Source organism: Lygodium microphyllum, chromosome 22, assembly GCF_053477565.2.
Source record: "Lygodium microphyllum isolate KBCC chromosome 22, Lygodium_microphyllum_v1.1.10, whole genome shotgun sequence".
Lineage (NCBI taxonomy): Eukaryota > Viridiplantae > Streptophyta > Polypodiopsida > Schizaeales > Lygodiaceae > Lygodium > Lygodium microphyllum.
This window is the reverse complement of record NC_141156.1, coordinates 136,963,572-136,987,479: the sequence shown is the minus strand read 5'-3', so window position 1 is coordinate 136,987,479 and position 23,908 is coordinate 136,963,572. Positions and strand designations below refer to the sequence as shown.

The 23,908-nt window shown below is 42.2% G+C and overlaps 1 protein-coding gene across 3 annotated transcripts in view; it reads left to right on the top strand.

Moving 5' to 3' along the window:
- The window catches only part of LOC148017661 (dynamin-like protein ARC5), a 130,431-nt gene extending 121,436 nt beyond the window's left edge, over window positions 1–8,995 (top strand). The window contains exons 17-19 of one of the 3 annotated variants that reach the window (XM_087662798.1): window positions 8,088–8,141; window positions 8,220–8,341; window positions 8,553–8,995. In XM_087662798.1, the coding sequence (XP_087518924.1) occupies window positions 8,088–8,141; window positions 8,220–8,341; window positions 8,553–8,598 (222 nt within the window). In that variant the 3' untranslated portion in view covers window positions 8,599–8,995. Of the gene's footprint in view, window positions 1–7,976; window positions 8,142–8,219; window positions 8,342–8,552 lie in introns of all 3 variants that reach the window. The other 2 variants (XM_087662797.1, XM_087662795.1) reach the window with 2 other exon arrangements.
- The last annotated feature ends 14,913 nt before the right edge of the window (window positions 8,996–23,908 follow it).

The following is a 23,908-nucleotide window of genomic DNA, read 5'->3' as shown; positions in this document are numbered from 1 at the left end:
GTTCCTTCACCCTACACTTTGTGTATTGTGTTTTTGAGTTTTCTCTCCGAGTTAATGGTTAGTTTTGTTCACACACATTTTGTGTTAGCAAACTACACTAACTTCTGATATCCCAGCTGGGTGCTGTCTTGTTAAGCTTACAGTGTACTCACATGTTATTAGAGCTATCATGAGACCAAGGCTTGCACTAGCAAACTACACTAACTTCTGATATCCCAGCTAGGTGCTGTCTTCGCACTCTTGGCGACCTAATCCTCTTGCTACATTTGAGTTCCCAGCAGGCTTCCTTGCTGTCCCATGACATCCTTACTAGAACAACTTTGGGTCTTGTTGGACTAGTGACTCCATCAGGTAGTTTCAGTTGGTTTACACCTGCATTTTGCTATCTAGGAAGACATGGTGCAGATGGCAACATCATTTTGTGTTCTCTAGCTGACCAAGATCTTCCAAAATCTGTCTACACCTGTGTTTGCATCATGGAGACTCCGGTGACAGCTGGATGTCATCATCCACTGCACGCTTGATGTGTTTGCGGCCTTCATATTGTTGCTTTTGGTGGAAAATGGATCTATAGCATCAAAATTCTTGGAGTTTTCTCCAGATTGGCTGCCCAATTTTTGCCTTGATGGCAGCCGTCATTTTGGAGAGATTTCAGCATCTTCTTTATCATCAATAACTCCTGAGAACTATTTGCTCCCCATTGCATCATCGGGGAGATACCATCATCTTCTTCTCCCTCTCACTCTCCCTTTATGCTTGACATGTTGGTGCTATGGCTTCTCCAAAGGGGGATCCATGCCACCAGAGTATATGCGCCTACCCCTTGTGATGCCACGTGCGATCCCGCCATTGTGGGTAACAAAGATTGTTTTGTATCATCTCTTGAGGCGATAAGCCCTCCTTGAGACCACCGCAACGAGCTATGGAGGTTTCCCCCACTACTTTTCAGTCTACTGGCTTCTATGGCCCTCAACTCCACAGTTTGCTCCACCTAGAGACAAAGGCTGTTGGATACTATTGCCTTTTCTATAGTCCACTCCACTAAGATATAGAGGCTATTGGACGCTACCTTTTTGGCAATCTGCTCCACAAAAGACAAAGGTTGTGCAACTCCTTCAGCTTTGCAGTCTGCTGCATTGTGGGATAGTGGCTGCTCACCACCTTCGGCTTCACAGTCCACTCCATTGAGAGATAGATGTTGCTGCAAGGTGGCTGTGAGCAGATAAAGAGAGATGCTTTCATGTGGACATGGGATTTTAGTACTTTTTCATCATATGGTCTAGAACGATAGCCCATCAGATTGGTCGTTCACTCAACTATTGTATCTTTGATATACTTAGCTACGCTTTACATGGCTTTGTTTGTTTTTGTATTTCTACATCAAAGGGGGGTGGGGTTTGAGGTGGCATTGATAGAAATTTCTCTTCTCAAAAGGAAGAAGTTAACTCTTACAATTTGGAAGGTTATTTGACCAAGTCCATAAGAAGTCTCCCTTACCATCTTTCGAAGGGGCTCTAGTATCCACTTCTCAAAAGGGACGCCAAAGAGCAGAAAGAACACTAGCTCTAAGTTGACCAGTGATGAGCAAAGTAGTCCCCACTTAGGTCTTAAGCTGGGATGGGAGAATATACCAAAGAACAATATGATGAAAACCAACAAGAGTAGGCACCCTCCCAAAATGAAAACCCTTGCATTTTGTAAGCATTTCTCCCTTTTACATCTTCAAAAGTGGTCAACCTAGATCCACGTGTGTACAGCAAGCACGATTTGCAGCGCTGGTAGCTTCCACTCTTCTATACCTTGTCAAATCTTTGTCATCAAAACCCTTGCCACATGACTGCCGTAACTGGACTTTTACCACCATTTACTATGTAAAAACAAAAATGATAAGATGGGCTTTCCAACTTTCTGGGCCTAAGAGGAGGTGTTGAGCAATGTAAAATCAAAGGCCTTTATTACAAAAAATTTATCATGCATCTCAGCCTAATTTTAACTCCACAAAAACAGCCTCAAAAAGGATTGTTAAAAGAAGAATACATTCTATCTGGTGGTAGGAAAACTTCCCAAAACTTGCACACACCATTTTTGGCTATCCATTGCCACACCCTGCCCATCACTGCTGTGTTTGGACTGCTAGCCTGCCATACTGCCCTTCTCCTGCACCATGGCCATATCCTCACACCAGAGAGCTGCTGCAGCTGTGTTTCAAGCCTGCTCTCATCATTGCTTTCACCATTCAAAGTGTATGTTTGATAGGAAAAGGTACAAGGACCACTTCAATGTCCCTGCATAGCGAACTACTATCATTATCACTCGAAGTGTTCAAATCTAGTCTTTAGTTGCTACTTTCTTTGCTTGAAATAGCTAAAAAGAGGTTCTATTTCTCTCTTTCGAAGTAAAATATTCCCAAGCTTCAAACCCATCAAATATAATACATAAAAAAGATGTACAAAAGCATACAGGAGCTCACATAAGGCATTGGAGGCTTCATTGCTGCTAGTTGGTGCTGTCTACAGTCCCGGAACCACCACAGTGCACACTGCTATGTTTCTGCTCCAGCACTGCAGTCTGCAGTGACATGGCTTTTGAGGTTGCCACATCACCCGTTTGTCAGGCTACTGTCATGTTTTGCAGTTTACTACTACTGCACAGCCAAATGAGACCTCTTCTTGCATCAGATTGACAACTGCTGCTGCATTTGGGATCTGTCCCAGGTATGACACTCTTGGAGCTGTTCTCAGCATCTCAGACTCCACTCTCAGCTCACCTCTATTTTGATCCTCAAGACTGGGAGCCCTGAGGCTCCTTTCTATCATCCTCATTTCTATACACCCTCATTTTTTCTGCCGACACGCGCACTCCTGCACCCCCGCCATCGTGCCAGTTTCCCCCGCCTTCTGCTGCACCTACTCCCCCGCCTTGTCCCTAGCACGACTCTCCCCCAGCGCTGCCTCGGCCTCCTGCTCGCCTGCTGCTCCACCTGGTGCGACCCGATCCCCCCCCCCCCCCCCCCCCCCAAGTGCTGTATCCGCCTATCCCACACCCGCCTGCTGTTCCTCCCCACCCCGCCAGATCTCCCCTGCCCGAACTCGCCCTGTCCCCCCGGCTGAGGGCTTGAACCCCCGCGTCCTCCACCCTGGTCCTCTGCCTCTTTCATACTGCAGCCCCGCCCCCGTCCGACAGGCCCAACACCCGCGCTGTGGCCATTGTGAGCCAGCTTACGGTGGTGCCCAACACCCCCCCACACCCCCACAACCCTCCCCCCCCCTCTTCACTCCTTCACTCCAGTTGCTCCCTCCCTGTGCAGCAACTTCCCCTCTGTCTCCAGCAGTGCAGTAGCGTGTTTGGTAGGTTCTCAGCAGGGACGCGCAATGGAAACCTCTAGTCAGACGCCAGTGCATTTTGCGAGTGGCCCCCAATCAAACACCTTGTGCGTCGTCCTCTCTGAGGAACAGCTCTTAGCCGTTTGTGCCACAGAGCTGGAGCTTAGAGAAACAACGATATTTGGTCAGGTAGTAGGTCACTCCCCATCCAGGACCTAGCTTCGGGATTGGCTTCACTCCACACTGCGCATCGGCACAGTGCAGATAGTGGAGGCTGTTCTAATGGGCCAAGGGATCTTCATGGTACAACTCACCTCAGCTAACGTAGCCCGTGAGCTACAAGCCAGTTCACCCTATGCTTCCACGAAGGGGGTCATCTACATGGTCCCTTGGTACAGGGGATACAGGCGGCTAGGTGGAATCCTGTTGGAGTGGTTGGACAGGTTCTATGTGGAAGAGTGGGGTTGCTCTCATGGAGACCAGATTGGCAACTGGCGCAGGCACCACATTGTTCGGTTCTCCTGACAGTTAATCCCCCAGCATCTGCCCTAGACACACGATCCTATCGGATCCTTGACTCAATCTATGGGAGGAAGGAGGTGAAGAGACAAATTGAGCAGATTTGGACCCAGGAGTGGGGCAGGAGGGACTGGATCGCAGAGGAGGTTTCAAAGGTCCTAGCCGAGTCGAGCAGTATCTGCCAGAGGCGGCCATAGAGGCCAGGCAATAGAACTCAGAGAAGGAGAGAGCACTCCGGCGGGACCTTGCAGCCACATAGAGATTATTACAGGGAGGAGGAGAGAGCACTCCGACGGGACCTTGCAGCCACACAGAGATTATTACAGGAGACACGAGGGGATCCCACCCTCCACGCATAAGAAGTGTGCACGCGAGCAGCCATCGCCGGTGACAGGCACTCGGAGTGCTCTTTTCGCACCTCAGCAGTCTTCTGGGCGCGGAAGGGGGACATATTGTGCAGGGATTTTTTTCAGGTGCACCAGCCTCGCACCTCAAGAAAGCAAATAAGGAACCTTCGGGGTCAGTATGGAAGGACTCCTTCTAGCCCAGATGAGGTGATGGAGATTGCCACCTACTACTACAGACACCTTTTCCAATAGGAGAGAGCCTCAGCTAGAGGACAACGATGTAGACATTAGGTCTGGAATCACATACCATCCCTCGTTACAGAGGAGATGGGATGCTCCCTCCTAGCCCCCTTCACAGAGAAGGAACTAGAGAAGGCTTTCCATACACAGGACCGTGGGCAGAAATGTGGCCTCTCTAAGGCTTTCTTCACTACCTACTGGGAGGTGGTGAAGGACCCCCTACTACTGATGGCCTTCCAAGAGATTTTCACTTTTGGACAGATGCTAGGAAGTCTTTCGGCAAGCCTCATCAATCTTCTCCCAAAAGGGGGAGACCGGTTGGAGCTTTCCCAGTGGAAACCGATCACCTTATTGTCAATGGCCTATAAGGCACTGGCAAAGACGATTGGTAGGTGAGTACGTCCTGTGGTTCTAGACATCATTTATGACACACAGACAGGATTTGTCGAGGATAGGAGCATCCTAGACAATGTATTCACCTTCTTTGAGGCGACAGAGTGGGCTCATCATAGTGGGCAAGGACAGAAAGCTTATAGCAGGATGGAGTGGGATTTCCTAGAGGGCACCATGGTGAGGTTGGGCTTCTCCCAGGCATGGATCCGTGGGGTCTCCGCACTTTACAGATCGGCTACTAGTATCTCATAGGTGGTAGGCGAGGGGAGGAGTTTCGGCTAGAGAGATCTGTCCGGTAGGGCTGCCCCCTGGCCTTGTATGTGTTCCTACTCTTTGCAAAGGCGATGTCTCACTTCCTCAGGTCACGTGTGAGCGGGTTACGCGGCCTTCGACTTCGAGTGAGAGAGGAGACTGAGTTGTTAGACTCAGAGTATGCAAATGATACAACACTCTACATAGAGGATGATGAGTTGATGCTGGAGAGACTGAGGTTGGCTCTTGAGGTGTTCTTTACTATAGTGGGAGCTAAAATCAACTGGTAAAAGTTGGTTGGTTACCTCATAGACCCGAACTCTAGCACGGAGTTGGGCGTCCACCTGGGATTTAGATGGGTGTGAGCAAAGGGCAAATTGTCTGTTACCTAGTGTTCCAGGTGGGTCTCAACATCACTCCCGCCCAGCAGTTTCTTCCAGTCCTCGACTAGTAGTCCACAGCCTCACACCAGGAGGGCAAACATGGAAGGCCCTATTGGAGAAGGGTCTTCAAGATTATAGACGGAGGCTTGGCGGTGAGTGGAGACCGACTCTGAGATGGATCTTCACGATAGCCCATATCACTCTCCCCAGATCCTCCTTCCTATACAGCTTGCTCCATGTGTGGTAGGGCTTCCATAAGGCCATAATCCAAAGCCTCCTAGGCTGCCAGGAAGAGATAAACCATTAGTTGGTGATCTGGAAACCCCTAGGTCAGAGATCGGGAAGGGGCACAGATTGCAAGCGCCCCCACATCCAATGGGCTGGTTGGGAGGCCAGCCTAGCTCGTACCATCAAGACATGGTGGGAGGTGTATAGGATGGTGGACGAGGAGGTGCTACAGTGAGTATCATGCTGCCACACAGGAGTGGAGTTGAGGAGAAGGGAGATAGACGCAGCAATACCTCAGGAGTGGCTTGCTCCCTCGATACGAGAGCAAGTACCCCACTACAGGTGGCAGGTAGAGTGGACGGCGCTCCACTTGGGACTTTCTTCACCTTGCAAGAGGGGGGCTATCTGGCTCTTGACAAAGGGCAGTAGGATGAGGGGATAGCTGTCCTTTCATGGAGGAGGATCCAGGTGATTGGCCTTCAAGGGAAGACATGGCGGATGGACCCTTTTGTCTTCTGGGAGGAGCTCAAGGAGTGGCGCCTTTGGATCTGGGAGGGCAAGCCATTTGATGAGCTGGAGTGGAATCCAGGAGAGTGGCTATGGCTGGCCACTACGGTTGCCAAGAAGCCACCAAGGTTCCTGGAGTACACTGCCAAGATTAGCAGACACGTACTGATGCAGGAGGACATGGATTGGGCGCCGTCACGTAGCAGGCACTGGGCGGAGCACAGCATCACGGATCCTTTCCAACAAACCTTCTGGTGCCGCCTATGGGATAGCTGGAGGCCGAGGAGGGTATCGTATTTCTTATGGCTGGTGGCACATGGAGGCTTGGCGGTGGGAAGTTGGCTTGCCCAGATGCAGGAGGAGGTTGTAAGCGCTGCACACAACAGCCTCTAGAAACCCCAAAGCACTACCTTAGGTTGTGTGAGGCGCCGCAGCTCATGTGGAGAGGAGCATGCCGCATCCTTCGCCGTATAGCTTCCAGCCTTGGATGTATCTCATTGGGAGCTTTCTAGTGGCAGGCAATCAACTAGGGCTGTCACCTTCTGTATGAGGCTGGGATGCAGGACACGATATTCATTATTGAGGCAGGGTCGTGTGCAGTGGTCGGTTTGGAGGCTTTACCCATCCGCCAGGTACTGGAGTCCACAGTAGACTGCTCTGAGGTATGGGAGATCATTGGGAGTCTTACTGGATGGCATATCTGGAAGGCGCGGTGTCAGGAGGCTTTTGGCAGAGAGAGACTTTTCGTACAGGCGACCTTAACGGAGCTCTAGACCTCCATCATCCACTCCCTCTGTGGTCGATGGGATCAAGTGCAGGGCGAGTCAGGAGCACCGTTGTCATTTCATGCGTACTCGGGGTGGCTAGGACCTGTTTTTCATGATGCAGGCAGGCAGTCCCAAATGGCGATACACCCCCCTCCACCGCCCTGAGAGGCTTGTACATTTGATATATCTGTGACTCTGCATCAGCTCCAGCTAGTCTGTTGAGCATGAGCACTTGTATTCAGGGTTTATTCTGAAGTAATATAACTAGCCACATTTTATTTGCAAAAATAAATACACCCTCTTTTTCATTGTGCATTCATAGACTGTTTATTGTGTGTCGTTATGCTTTGCGCTTCTTGGTGTTTGCACTAGAATTCCTGGCATCTGCCTACAGTTTGTGGTCTATCAGCTGGAGAGCTTGTGCTTTTGAAAAAGCAAAATGTCCAAAGTTGACTTGTTGGATGCCAACTTTTGTGGCTATGGGCTTCACAATAGTAGAGACCATTGACATTGGCGCAATCAGTGAGCAAGCTGGTGATCTCTAAGGGTTTGGCCACCAAACTTCAGCTGATACCCGCTCCCTGGTGGCATATCAAGGGAATGTGCTTAGCCCCCTAAGTATGGCATGAACATATGTTAAGTCAAAAGAGATCAAACATTTCTGGTGCTATAGAATCTCATGGTCGATTCTTGTTCTGTTATTTTGCAGACTTCACAGTTGTGCTGTTATTTGTGACTTGAAATTTAGATTATTTTTCTTGGTTGTGATCTAAATTTTTTGTGTCCTATGCTGTTATTTTGTGACTTACAATTAAGATTATATTTATTGGTTGTCATTTGTTTGTGATCTGAATCTTTTGTGTCCTCCATTGTTAATTTGTGACGTAAAATTTAGATTATATTTGTTAGTTGTCTTTTGTTTGTGATCTGAACCTTTCTGTCCTCTTAAACTGCTTTATCTATACATTTGAATCACTGGTGTTGTTCAATATGTCTTTACATCTTTGCTTTTGTCAGTTCAACTGCTTCTTTCTTATGCCGGTTGTGGACAAATTTCCTGCACTTCTCCGAGAAGACTTAGAAGCTGCATTTGAGGAAGACCTAGATAATGTGTTTGATGTAGCACAGGCACGGCGAGCATTGGAACAACAGAGACGAGAAGTTGAATTTGAATTGAAACGGGTAAGTATTCCATCCCTCATAGCTGTACTTATCTCTATGATCCACTGGGGTAACTGTTGATGGATTTGCTGGATGCAGATTGAAAGGCTCAAAGAAAAGTTTGCAATTATCCATCATAGCCTTAAAGCTATTAAAGCAACTCCACTGCGAACGAGGCAAGAAGCATTTGAGGATTCAACAATGATGAAACATTTGGATAAGTGGGGCTCTATATGCATCTTGAATTTTTCTAATATTTAGGATTAAAATTTTGGCCAAGCAGAGTAAATTTTGTTAATTGAAATTATTGTCTGGCTTCATATAGCATCAGTGTTGCTTACTTACAAATCATTAATGCCATCAATTTTTGGTACAGATGTTTTTCCTGTGGTGTCTATACTTGCCTATTGACTAGGGTTTTAATGCTTGCAGGTCTGCACTGCACAGTGGAGCAATTGATATGAAGGACTTTCTGTAGCTAAATTGCTGTAGCATTATGTCATATTCAGATGCATATGCATATCCACTGGCTTCTATGAGTAACACTAAAGTCTCGTTTAGCAGTCAACTCTGCAGTTCTGAAAGCTACATCAAGTAGTGAAATTGCTGTATTATCATGCATTGTGCATTGTGAGATTCTGCGGGTTATATTGAAGACTCTGGACTTGGCAGTGAGAGCTGGTTCTGGAGTCCTGTCCCACTTGTAGCTTATATAAAGACCACATTGACAGCATTTACCTTAAAGATGTACTAGACCATTATTTGAATGCCATCCTGTATGATTCCAAATTCAATTTAACATTGTATGTGAGAGGGGATTGATTTTTTCAATGTACACTTGTACATAATTCAAATTCATACTGTCGTGAGTTTGATGCGTGATCTTTTGTTGGTCATACCATTCAGTTCAGTCAAATGAACAGGATTGCTTTCAAGAGATATCTAGAGCTAATTGTAGTGTGTCAAAATCAAAGGTTGCTTTCTGTTTTAACAAAGTGTGGCTGAATATGTGACTGAAAGTGAAACATGAAAGTACATGGGCTTAACTGGAGCAAAAAATATAAATTATATATACAAAGTCTCTTGAGGCAGGAAGGCACCCTAGGTGTGTAGAAACATGTGGAATTTCTACCAACACCCAGAGTCCCTTGGAGTCAGTACTAGCATCTATCAAGGGAGTGTATAATAGAGGGCCACACCTTTGCCTAGATGATGTATAATGAAGGACTCACACTACTCAAGACATATTAGCAATGAGCCTTCTAGATGTGCTGGCGTAGAACACTCCCAATGAGCTAGGAAAGGCTCCCATGCCTACAATTGAGAGCTCTATGAACCATCATGGAAAATATTAGTGGTGATTGGTCCCATCTTGCCACATTTGTACTAGCTAGCTACAAAGTATGAGACCCCCATGGGCGATCGACTTGTTGAAGGCTGATTGATGCTTTGCTTTGCCCAACCGATGGCCACTCACAATCATTTTGCATGGGAATGTACTTGCCAACTTGGGCTATGTAAGAGAAGAAACCTATCTTCCCTTGGAGAACGATGAGGAAGGTAGCTCTACACTCAAGTCCCAATCTAGGTAGTCACAACATGGCCCTCCCATAGCCAAAGCTTGTACTTATGAATGTCCAAGACAATACATGGATCCAACTTCTAGAACTTTACCTTCGATCCAATGATACAAATCCTCCTACATTGAATGTTAGGCATTGTTGAACACAAGCTTGCGACCTATATTGAGATGCCTTTCAAGGAGAACCAAGTAGCACAAGACATGCCTAAATACCCTAGCTCCCTATGGGATTGCAAAATTAATTGCTTGTGTGCATTTCATGCTTCTGCTTGCCATTGCTTGCACCAAAATTGCATCATCTATCACTTGATAGGTAATCCTCCAAATTCTCATAGAAACCAAGCTGCCCAATAAATTTATCAACATCCTATGACAACTTGTTCCTATTCTCACACCATATGCAAGTGTTGCCAATTGTGCATAAGGATGCACAAAAAATAGTAAGGAATCTCAATATGTTGTGTTGAAGGTGCATTTAGAAGAGTACCCCCAATCACCACCCAAATGTGGTTGACAGTCCTTAAAACCCTATTGGCATGGGGCTCTAGTAGGTCAATTTGGGGCTCACTGCGGAGCCCTCTAAAGATTTCACTTAAGAATATTTCGTAAAATGAATGAAGGCTTTAACAAAATTTTACAAGTTAGCTCGAAACTTCATTAAACTTGACATATTATAACATTTTCTTTGGGATCCTTCCAATGGTGAACAATCTCACGAGGTTTGGATATGAGATGTGAAACAAAATCTAGATATCTTTGTAGACATCTTTCACTTTCCAAATCCAACCTAGCCCATCCCTGATCCATTAAATCCAAGGATAATGAGTTGTCAAATGTTGATCTTGTACTAGTTTGGAAACAAAGGAATGTAGATGCTATGTGCGCCTTAGTTACAAGCACTTCTAATAAAGTTTTAACCTTGATTCAACACATAGCTAAGTTTGTAGAGACTTTGGAACGTAGTAAGTATAAAACATGAAACCAAAAAAGGATATGAAACTTAGAGAATTAGCTAGTAGCAGAAAAGTTTGTTAAAGGATAGATAATGAAAGCATTTATCAACCAAATTTAGAATTTGCACAACCAGATGGATAACATCGGGACACTAGTAAGGAGCAAGCTCAGCAATATCTTCACAAGACTTGTTCGCAAGTTTTATAGACAGGTAACAACTCTTAGTACTCATGTGAGACTTAAAGCTTTTACATTTCAAGAATTTTGTGTTTTGCTAATGGAGGAGTTGGGGCTTAAACCCATAGAAGGAAGTAGTAATGGAGATGTTGCATTCTCCACCAATGCAAAAGAGAAACGTGTTTCATCCACAAAAAGTAATGTTGACAAGAGGAATGGTAAGAGAAGTTTCAAGGAGAGTGCTTCTATTGTAAGAAAAAATGGCATTCAATTGTAGATTGTTGTATCAAGAAGATAGATGAAAATACAACTTTCTTCGTTGGTACAAAAATGGTGATTTCATAAGCTTTTAAATGTGTTGTATAGTTTAGAAAATAAGAGAAACTTTTGTCATGTTCTTCCATAATTGATGTTGGCTATGAAGTGAGGTTCACTAAGACAAGTGCAAAAATTCTCCATTGCATTGGCAGATCTACAAGCAAAGGAGAATAAGGAAACAACTTATATGAGTTGTGCTCCTATAGTCATTAATGAAGTGGGTACAAGTAGACTTATGCATGAAAGATTTGGTCACATTTGATTTGTAATATTAAAGGACATGCATCAGCAAGGTATAGTTGCTCAACATGTAGTGACTGAAATGAAAAAACCATGTGAAGCTTGTATGATGGGCAAGCAATAAGAAAAGGCATTTTCATAAGAAAGCAAGAAAAAATAGGCCTCTCCCTAGAGGGTGTGTATGATGACTTGTGGTAAGATGCATGCACAAGTCTTAGGGGATCTTTTTATTTCATGTTCGTCATTAATAACTACAGCAATATGTGGGTGTACTATCTCCATGTTAAGGATAAATCTTTTAGTAAGTTTAAAGAATGTCTAAAACATGTTGAAAATAATATAGGAAGAAGTGTGAAGAAATTTGGAATAGATGGTGGTGGTGAGCTCAACTCAAGGAGTTTTAAGACTTGCAAGAGCAAGAAATCAAGCATAAACTCTGATGCCATCTCACATATCTCAACAAAATGGTATCGTTGTTGATAGCAAAGTTACAATATTGTGAAAATAGCAAGGTGCATCCTTAAGAGTAAGGGATTGCTTTACTAGTTTTGGGCGAGTACATTCTCGATTCGAGCTATATAAAGATTCTTAAGAAAGAAACATTGCACTGAGGTCACCATTTAAGAATATTGATTTAATATTTAATTGGTAAATAGACCACTTCTTATGAGAAATATTGTGATCATTCTAGCAATTGGAACAAATGACTCTTGAAAAACAAACCCTTTAGTCTGTGGACATCCTTGTGTAACTAACATAGCTTTGTACTTTTCTAAGTTTCAATCGGCCTTATACTTTACCTTCTAGACCCACTTGGTGCTCATAATCTTCCTCTTGGCTAGTTGATCCACAAGCTCCCAAATGTCATTCTTCTCATTATACTATCATACTCAACTTGCATAGGTGATCTCCATAGATCTACAAGTGCTTCTTCCAAGTTATCGTGCTCCTTTATTTCGCTTATAATCTTAGCCATCTAGGCCATATTGACTATGTGAGCAGAAGCCTTGCTTTGCTTTTCTATTCTTTGAGACCTCCTTAATTTATCTACATCTTCCTTAAGAGATGTAAGCATATGATTATTTCAATCATAGAGTTGCTTCACCCCTCGTAGCAAGAGCATTTTTGGTGGGGTAATAGGTTGGTGAAGTTTCTCTTCATTATCCAAAGTTGATTCTTCCTCCTCCTTCAGCTTAGGGATAACTCTCGGGACAAGTCCATATTGGACTACTTCTTTACTTGATGATAAAGTGGAAGTTCTTGCCTTTTCTTCCAATGTATGTGGTTACTCCTTGTACAACATGTCACCCTTCGCTATGATCTTCTTTGTCTCTTGGTTATACAATTTATAAGCCTTTTTCTCATTACTATAACCCATGATATATTTGGTGCTTTTTTATCTTTACTTGAGATACTCAACGACCAAGGTTTGAGATTTTTACTTTGAGAACAAAGTTTGTAGATTGAAAAAGGCATTGAATGGGCTCAAACAAGCCCATAGAGCATGGCATCAATAGATAGATAAGGTTTTTTGAAAGCTTAAACTTCAAAAGATACACCTTAGATTCTAACTTACGGATAATGAAGAGTTTGTAGTGATTATTGTATAAGTGGAAGACCTTCTTATTACAAGTGACTATAGATATGTGATCCATCAGACGTGAAATTTGAAATGGCAAACTTGGGCTTGATGTATTATTTGAGTATTGAAGTCTAAAAAAGATCTTAATCTCCTACAAGAAATATGTATGGGGGATCTTGACAACATTTTCCATGGTCAATTGCAATAAGATAGCTATGCCTATGGAGATCAATGTGAAGTTACCCATTGAAGATAGATTAGCACAAGCAAACATTGGGAGGTATAGAAGATTGATAGGTAGTCTCATCTATTTGTGTAGCAATACTAAGATAATATCAATCTTTTTATTGGTGTTTTGAGAAAATTCTTTCAAAAAAACCCTCAAAGACATTAGAAAGTTAGAATGCAAGTGCATAGATATCTGAAAAGAACTCTAAACCATTAGAAAAAAAATAAACTCACAAATGGACCCTAAAAAATAATATAGTTTAAGATGTGGGCCTTTTGGATTGTCAAATAGGAAGGCTAGATGTTGACATCCATAGAGGGTGAAACTTCTCTCTCCAAATCTTGGGTCTTTTATTTAAAAAAGGAGTATTGGGAGATTAAAAAAAAGAGAGAATGAATAGTACACAAAATTTGAGTTTCTCTCACCTCGTATTTCTCCCTTTTTTTGGAGAATTTTCAATTTTGATTTTTTTCCCTCTCACAAAATCAGTGTGACCCAAAAGTTGAGCAACATACCACTTTCCCTCTCTTCTCTATACTGGTGAAATTTTGTCTCCATTGAAGCTCCCTAGTGAGAGTAATTAGGAATTTTAGCGTTCTGCTTACCTCTACACTTTCTTCTCCATGCGGCTCCATATTTTGGGCAAAATACAAGTGCCCATCTCTCTTTGTATTTTCTCTTGTTTGTTATTTTTTCAATAGGGTTTGATGTCATTTCTTACTATTATTGTTGTTTTATTGCAGAGGTTGTTTTGGGTAGAAGCAGATGTGCTCATCTGTGTGTGTTGTTTCTCTTTTATGTTGTGTTTTCAATAGAATTTAATGTTGTTCTAATTGTTGTTTTCTTGTAGAGTTTATTTGGAGCAAGAGACAAAGATGGTAATCTCTCTCTCTATTTGTTTTTTTCTTTTTTGCTGCTATCTTTCTAATACAACATGATGTTAGTTCTAACCCTTGTTGTTTTATTGTAGAGATAATTTTGGGAGGCATTGCGTAAGTGCTTATATATATATATATATATATATATATATATATACTCTTTTCTATTGTTTTTTTAGTATACCTTCATGTAAATACTAACTCTTGCTATTGTCTTTTGCAGAGATCAATTTGGGCAAGATTGGATAGGTGTTCATTTCTTTCTCTCTCCTGTGTACTCATACACACTCTCTTTCTTCCTCTTTGCATTATCCCTTTTCTACTATATTTAAAATAGGGTTTGATGCTAGTTTTAACTTAAGGATCAATTGTTGTTGCAGCACTTAACACAAAGTAGAGCATATATTTTGTAGCTCAATTTACGGGTAAATCTACCATATTTTGTGGTGCCAAAATTTATTCATTTAATTAGTGAATTTTATGTTTGATGGGATTGATGTTTTTTTTTTGTCCATCATTTGCAACGGGTTTTGATTAGTAACGATTCATTCTTATCTTCAACAGATCAGTTTATAGGTAAATTGATCCTATTTTATATTGCTTCTATTCATGCAGATATCTAGATATTTTTTATTAAAAGAGATTCATGCAAGTATTTTTGTTAAAAGAGATTCATGCAGGTATTTTTTTGTATACGTAGGTATTGTACAAGGTTTAGGTGAATCACATAATTCTTGATTGACTATTTTAATGTGGTGAGTGATTCCTTTGTGTTGGATGGTATGGATATGCTAGAACTCAATGGTTCAAAAATCCTCTGCTTTATTCATCATCTGTGTTCATTCGGATCTCCATGCCAATTGGCAATGTTCCATGAAACTCTTGTATCATATTATCCATATAACGCACAATGTGTTGAGTCATAGAATATCTCAAGTGCCAATCCAATATGCCTATTAAGATTTGCATGCCATGTGGCTGCTATCCTTGTAACAACTACTCTATAATACCCATGTTTCATACAATGTGTTAAGTCAAATCAAACTCCTATTCATTATAATAAAATTTATTTTGGCAAAATTCTCTAAGTATTCTTGTGCTGTTCTTTTCATTGTATTTCATGTAAATTGTATGATTAAAGTGATGCCTTGAAATTGAATCTATACTTTGTGTCGATGTACATATCCACATGCATTTCGATATCGATGTTTGTGTCTCTTTACAAAAGTGTAATCATCTCATAATGCCATGTTGATTTGTATGGCATATTGGTGATTACCTGACAAACTTAAAATGCTTATTATTTAGGGATTAATACATACTTCTTTACATATGTGTAGGTTGTAACTCCTAAGAGAAGAACAAGCATTCTCTTGATGATAGAAGTACATAATAGAAAAGATGAAGAAGGGAATTGGATCACTAATACGTATCATTGCTCATCTTGGGTACATATGCGTCCAAGTATGAAGGGAGCTTTCAGGGTGAAAGCATCTGTAATTGCAGATGTATCAAAGCACTAGAAGGGTGGAATTTTAGCTCTCAGACAAATGAATGTTGATTCTCACCTTGTAACACAAGCGTTTGTACAACATGTATTTATGCAAAAACAAATACATGTTACGCCCACTATACCCTTTCAACAAAACATTGCAAACAGTAAGTATTTGCAACTCATTGAGAATGTGAAATTTCATGATATCTATATAAGTACTTGTCTCGTATTTACAAAAATATACCCTTTGCATTGCTATGAGTGGCAAAATGTTGAAAGTTTCACAGGTTCTTTTAGGTGTTACCAGCTCGAAATTGGTAGATTGCTCTTTGAGGGGCATACCGCTAAGCAGCTCGCAGAGGACCTTGTTTTTTTCTATGACTCCAAGTACATATTTTCTAAGGGGGGTTGAGAATATGGAACCCTTGAGTCTATGCACATATCGAATCTGAATAGCATAGAATGATCATTGTGTAGTAGCAACATTTTGCACATGTGTAGCACAAAAATTTCAACAGACATATTGAACTCTATGAAGCCAAGCACTAGCTCAAAGAATATACATCTAAGCTAGTTTATACCAATTTCAATTTTTGCACTTATGTTCAAGGAATGTAAGGGTTTGAGACGTACCAAAAGTACGCATGTCGTAAAAAGTACATCGGAGGATTATGTAACAAGGATTCTAAGCAAAACTTAGACATAAAAAATGACTCACAGTCTTGACACAGTGGAGTGTCGAGTCACAACAAGGGACATAGATTTTAGGTAAATTTTTTCTCTCTTAGTTGACTATTATCTTACTTTGGGATGTATCGGCTAACTTTCCTTTCCAATTACATGTACTTTGTCACACGACAGACTTTATGCCTAGTATTCAAGTATCGTAGATGGAGGATACTCAAGGATAAATGGTTGTGCCTTGATCAAGACACACGTGAAAGTGTAGCTCTGGATGTTAGTGTCATTTATGAGGGTTGCAAGCCCCAATTGTTGCAAATGGAGGATAATTGGTCCTTGATTATACTGTGCTAGGAAATTACAATGTCAATGCAGAATCCACGTGTTAGCTTCTATTTTAAACTAGATGGTAGAAAATTTTGAAGCCGAGATGAGGATACTGTTACCAGTGGAAAGTGTGTGGCTCCACATATTTTAGAAAATTTAGACTCTCCCTAAAAATCCCAAAACCACAAGTTGTAATATCCAACACTTGTAAATTTTTGGATTTTTTTTGCTAATAGAATATTATCGCTTGCAAACTTGCAATATTTAACAATTATGGTATTTATGCAAAATCATACACATATACTTTCCACATCAACACATTTACATATGCATGTAAACTTTACAAAGATGTAAGTAAAGCCATGACTAAATATTGTATGCGAATAGCCCTTAATGGTTTAAAACTCGAGGTTTTTAAGGTAGAACTAGTTTAGTTCTTATTTCATTGTTTCATTTCACACTTTCAATTTTATCTCTTTATATCCATAACATCCCTCCTACCTGCTACGATGGATGCTTGTGCACACTTTGACGAGTGGATCCATGAGACTATCTTTGCCAGCCAGGGTGACGAGATATTTCAGGTTTTCTCTAAGAACTTTAACCTTGAAAGCGTGCTCTCATCGTTGGATCCCCCCCTTCAGGTTTTGGAAGACTTTGTGAGCACTATTGTTACCTGCACATACTCCATCAAGGGATCCGACAACATGACTTGGATGCCTTTGCACAGAGTATGCACTATTCCCATGGGCAATGCACCACGTACATCATCTTTGGATCTTGTGGAGTGTGATTGCGCATTGGCAATTTACCTCCTTGGATTGGATACACCCCTAGAGGAGGAGAGCAATGAAGATACAACTCCATAGGTTATTGTTGGGGGTAAAGGTGCCTCCGTCTAGCCGCCCGTGTATTACTACACTGATAGTACTCGCCACTGCACAATGTATGTGGTGGGTGCCTGTCACTGTCACTTTATTCTTTATTCTTTCAATGTGACAATTTGAATAAAGGAAGGCCCGGTCACACATTGTGACTGTCAGAGTTTCCATTTGGTCTCTCTCTCTTTCTTGCTCTTACTCTCCTGCCATAGCTCTTCCAAGCAAGCTTTGATCCTTCTCACCTTTCAATTGGTATCAGAGCATGGTTGATTGAGCATTCGAGCTTGGCCCATGATTCCTACAGTATTCTTTTGAATACCTACACTCATTGGGTCTCCTTCCCGGCAACCATAGCCGACTCCCTTAAGCTCCCGTCACTCCTTGGCTTCCTGATCCCTTTGGGCACCCTCAGGGCATTGTATTAGAGGTATTGCTTCTTTTGCTTCCAGGTTTTTCATTGGTTTACATGCTCAGCACTTGGACAGACAAAGGAAAAAATAGGGGCTTCAAGGTTTTTCATTGGTTTATAGGCTCAGCACTTGGACAGACAAAGGCAAAGACAAGGAGCAGCCATATCTCATGCTCATTGGAGCTCCTATGCCTCCTATCTTACCTAGAGCTCTTTGAGGATAGCTTGGGCCTATTTTAGGCCATCTTTACCACCTTATCCAAGTCCCCCATCAGCCACATTGAAGCACAAGCGTGCTATTGCCCTGCCACGTAGGCTGCACTTGTTTTATGCAAGCCTGGATTGCATCTACCTACTCCACAACTTGGTTCTCTGGTCATTACCCTCTTCATTTGGCAGTTATTCATGCTTGGCAATGTTGGTTGCAATGTATTGATGCTTCTCTTGAGCTTTGAGACATTTATTTGAGCATACATTGGTTGTAATATACAGTAGCAGGTCTATCCAGGTCTGCAACAGAAGTGTACAAGTCCTGGAGCTCATTTACATACAGTATCTCATACTCGTATGCTATGCCATTAATTCATATGCTTGGTGGATGTTGTGCTAATTCTCTGCCATCATTTTGGTGATGATTTGGACTATAAATACTCACTTTCAAGCAGTGAATGTCTGTTGTACACAATGGGCTGAAGTGCCCATGATTGCCTTTAGTTATGCCTATTGGTTTCAGGCTATGTCTTAGATGTATGTAATGATGTATTGACATTTGGGGATGACTTTGAGCTTGGATTTCATACTAGATCATTGATTGAGCTTAAGCTCGGCTTTGGAAAGAATTTGGATGCTCCATCTTTGATGTACTTATGGCATGTACTTTGCTTATGTCTAACTGGTCTTGACATGCTTGGCCAATGCCACTATTACATGCTAGTTACATTGTTTGGAGCTGATTGCTACTAGAAGTGAAAATCGAGGAGATAAATGTCATGAAAACTGATGACTCTGATGGGGAGTACATACTTGTTCTTGTGATGCTATGCCATTGACCGAGGTTCACTATATGTATGCGCAGTGCTGGATTTTGGATTCTGGTTCTTCATTTCATGTTACACCATGCCGTGAGTGGCTCCATTCCTACCACACCATCTTTGGTTCAGTTCACTTGGGTGATGACATATCACTTGCCATTGTTAGCATTGGGGATGCACGGTTGCAGTTCTCTACTGGCAGTACTTTTCTATTATAGGATGTACGTCATGTACCTATGCTTACACACAATCTTATGTCTATAGGGAAACTTGATGATGTTGGATTTCATGTCCCTTCTAGGGATTCTACCTGGAAGATCACACATGGAAAGCTTGTGCTTGCTAGAGGTGCCAAGGCTGGCAGCCTCTATCCTCTTGTAGTTGATGGGTCCTCTGTTGACCATGTTTTATCAGTGGGTTCCATCCCACATGTATCTCTTTGGCATGCCCATTTGGGCCATATGTCCTTGAAGGGAATGAAAATGCTTTCTAGTTTGCAGTACTTATCACCCCTTAACTATGCATATTTTGATTCACATGATCATTGTCTTTATGGTAGATAGACTAGGAATATGCATAAGAAGTCTGGTAAGACACGCATGAGTGAGCCCCGAGCATTGGTGCATTCGAATGTCTGTGGGCCCATGCCCTGTCAATCTATGGGTGGTGCAAAGTATTTTGTGGCGTTCATTGATGATTTTTCTTGTAAAGTCTGGGCTTACCCCATTAAGCTTAAGTCAAATGTCTTAGTTGTGTTTCAGAGATGGCTTGCACTGGTTGAGAACCAAACTGGGCATAGGCTGAAATGCCTTAGGATTGACAATGGGGGAGAATATGTGTCACGTGCCTTTGAGCAACTATGTGACGAGAGGGATATTAAGCATCAGTTGACTGCCCCCTATAACCCACCCCAGAACGGTTTGGCTGAGTGGATGAATAGAACCATTAAGGAGCATGTAGGTAGTATGCTTAGCCATGCAGGCCTACCACAGAGCTTTTGGGCTGAGGCAGTCAGTACAATTGTGCATGTAATCAATAGATCACCTTACAGTGGTTTGAACTTCCAAGTTGTAGAGGAGGTATGGACTAGAAAACCTCTATCTTATGAGCATCTATGTGTCTTCAGATGTGAGGCATACTGCCATGTGCCCAAGGAAAAGCGTATAAACTTGATCCTAAGAGTGTCAAATGCATTTTCCTTAGCTATGGAGATGTAGGCGAGATGGGTTACTACCTCTGGGATCCACAGGTGCAGAAGTCATCCGCAGCCATGATGAAGTCTTCCATGAAGACAATATGCATAGGTAGCCTAAGAAGGTGGTAGAGATACATACGGTTATATTTCAGGAGGAGCCATGTGCTCCTACACATCTAGTGGGGCAGCCTGCAGGAGCATTTGATACACGTGGCTAGGGTGTTGGACAAGATGCTAGACATGCAACAGAGCATGTAGTGAGATGGTCTACTAGGGCTAGATTCCCACTTGATAGATTTGAGCCCTCGATGCATTATGTCTTGGTTACAGATGCAAGAGAGACTCTCACCGTCTGAGATAGATTCCATGCATAAGAATATGACTTGGGATTTGGTTGCATTGCCTAAGGGCAAGAAGGCTTTGCCATGCAAATGGGTGTACAAGCTAAAAAAGTACCCCTAGACACCCCAAGCCCGCTTATAAGAGGCAAGACTTATTACTAAGGGTATTAAACAAGAGCATGGAGTTGACTTTGATGAAGTCTTTTCTCTTGTGGTCAAGATGGCCACCCTATGCCTGGTTTTGGCCTTAGTCACACAACTTGAATTGGACATATATTAGATTGATGTGAAGACTGCATTCTTGCATGGGGATTTGCATTATTAGATTTACATGGAGCAGCCCAAGGCCTTTGCAGAACCTGGCAGGGAGCATCTAGTGTGCAAGTTGAAGAAAAGTCTTTATGGCTTGAAGCAGGCACCTAGAGAGTGGTATCATAAGTTTGATGCCTTTATGCAGTCACAGGGCTACACCAGGAGTGCTATGGATCCATGTCTTTACATGAAGAAAGCTTGTGATGGCTCATTACTTATTTTGGTACTTTATGTAGATGATATGCTGATAGCAGGGAAAGCTCATGATGAGCTAGATGCTCTTAAATATCAGCTAAAGAAGAGCTTTGAGATGAAGGATTTGGGATAGGCCTCTCACATTCTTGGTATGCACATTATGCACAATAGGCATTAGGCACTACTCTACCTATGAGAGGGAGTACATTCATAAAGTCCTTGAGTGTTTCCACATGCAGGATGTGAAGCTTATTGGATGTCCATTACCTTCTTATGTGAAGGTCTCACAGGCCGATTGTCTGTAGACAGATGAGTAGAGAGCCGAGATGGCCAAGATCCCTTATGCATCATCCGTGGGCAGTTTGATGTATGCCATGATAGCCACTTGACTCGATATTGCCTTTGCAGTTAGTGTTGTGGCGCGCTATATGGCTACACCTAGCAAGAAACATTGGGATTCCATGAAGGATATCATGAGATACTTGAAGGACACATTAGATATGTGTATTTGCTATGGCAGCCAAGATATAGGAGTTGTAGGATATACAGACTTTGATTATGCAGGACATGCAGATAATAGAAAGTTCACTTCCGGCTATGTATTCACCTATGCTGGAGATGCTGTCTCTTGAATGTCCAAGGTTCAGAAGTGAACGGCTCTCTCTACCACACTGAGACCGAGTATGTTGTAGCCATTGTAGCCACCATTGAGGCTTGCAAGGAGGCCATATGGTTGGGCCGTTTGGTTCATGACCTTGGGATTGATGCTACACCTACACTGCATTCGGATTCTATGAGTGCTATTTAGCTAGCCAAGAATCTGGTCTTCTATGCGAAGACGAAACACATTGAGATGATGTATCATTTCATACGTGGGGTCATGGAGGACAAGTCTGTTGACCTTGTCAAGATCTCCACTGATGAAAATCTTGTAGATCTACTCACAAGAAGCCTCACTATTGAGCGCTTTGCCTTCCTCAGGAGATGGATGGGCATTGGATGAGATGACGTTTTTCCTCATCCTATTGTACATGTGTACATTGTACTGCCTTTTTTTTTTCTTTTCACTCCTCACTAGGGCAGATTCTCCTTTAAGTGGGAGGTTGTTGGGGGTAAAGGCGCCTCTTCCTAGCCGCCCGTGTATTACTACACTAACAGTACCCGCCACTGCACATTGCATGTGGCGGGTGCCCGTCACCATCACTTTATTCTTTATTCTGTTTGTGATATTTTGAATAAAGGAAGACCCGGTCACACATTGTGACTATCGGAGTCCCCATTTGGTCTCTCTCTCTTTCTTGCTCTTGCTCTCCCACCATAGCTCTTCCAAGCAAGCTTCAATCCTTCTCGCCTTTCAGTTATTGCTACCACATACACATGAGAAGAACCGATTGAAGAGCTCATAAATGTTAAAGAGGAACATTGGGTGGTAGTAGAGCAAGGGTTGGCTCTCATGGTTCCATCTTCTTCAGAACATCCATAAGTCAACAAACTCAACCTTGCCTCCTTGACGCCCATTGAAGTAGATGGTGTACAATACTTGCTTCTATCAGATGTGCTACAATACTTGGAAATGAAGAAAGAAGAGTTGTTTTCCATCCTAGTAAGGGATTCGATGGAAGACCTGATTGATTATGATTACATGGATGTGTATTCGATGATGGCAAAGATTGGAAGATATGAAGGCACAAGCTTAGATACAATGAGTGCCATCATAGCAGCAGAGGAGCATATTACCTCGGTTGAAGAAGATTACCTTGTGCCGGATGCTAAATTTGAAGCACTACAACATGATCTATTCGGACCAAGGCCTCAGCTTCCTACCAAGGACTTTGTAGATCCCGCTGTCCCCCTAAGAGGTGCCTTGCTAACACATGAGGAAATGAAGATACAAGATGATCTTGAGAAGGTGAGATTTCTAACTACCATATATTTTTATGCGACGAAACTTAACGGTAGGGTGCATCGGATCCTCCAGAGTCCACTAGTGAAATCTTAGCTGCAAGCATCATTTTTTTCAAAGATTTCACTGGTGGACTCTAGGGGATCCGATGCACATGCACCCTACCATCAAGTTTCATCACTTTTTGATAACTCTAGGTTAGTTTCTAAATATATTGTTTGATTTGACTTTGTCATTCAAGACATACTGTATATAGATGAGTTTGCATCAAGGCAAGGAGGAGCTTGGCATGCGAATTGACGGAAGGATTCATCTCTGAAGGAGTATATTGACAACCTTGTTGTAGACTTGGTGGTCTTCCATAAGAAGTGCTTGCCAGGAGTGCAAGAAACAATCATGAAATTTTGAGCTTTGATTGGACCTTTTCGAGCGATACCTATGATATCTAGCTTGGAGAATGTGGTGCTAATCAAGCGGTCAAAGCTTCTTTACTTGTTTGACCAAAAGCATGGTGGAGCAACATGTGTGCTTGCTACATTAGGTGACCTTTCTAAAGTGTCAGATCCACTTCTCCTTGAGAAAGAGCTGAAGGGGGAGTGTGTCATTTTTGAAGCAAAGAAGGAACTTATATTTTCATCGGAAGCTGGCTCCTTCTCTCCACCGATGAAAAATTCAAGAAACGAATGAGAATTCTTGTTGGCTATCGGCTTTTTGTATCTGTCATCACTATCAGTCATCGCATGTATTTTTCTTGATGAATATAATATATTTTACTTTCTCCCTATAAATAAATATTTATTGAATAAATCTATGGTTCGTGTAAGTGTGACGATAATGTGTGGTACGTGAATGATGCAATCGCATATGTTAACATAATCTAATTTAATTATATCAATGCATAGTACTGCACTTGCGATTGTGCATAAGCAATAACATAACTCGTATACGTACGTATTACTACTTTCGATGCGTGCGTACGTTAAACAAAAATTAAGAGTCATTTATTTCAAGAAACAAAAAAAAAAACTTTACTCAATTGTTTGAATTTGGTACACGTT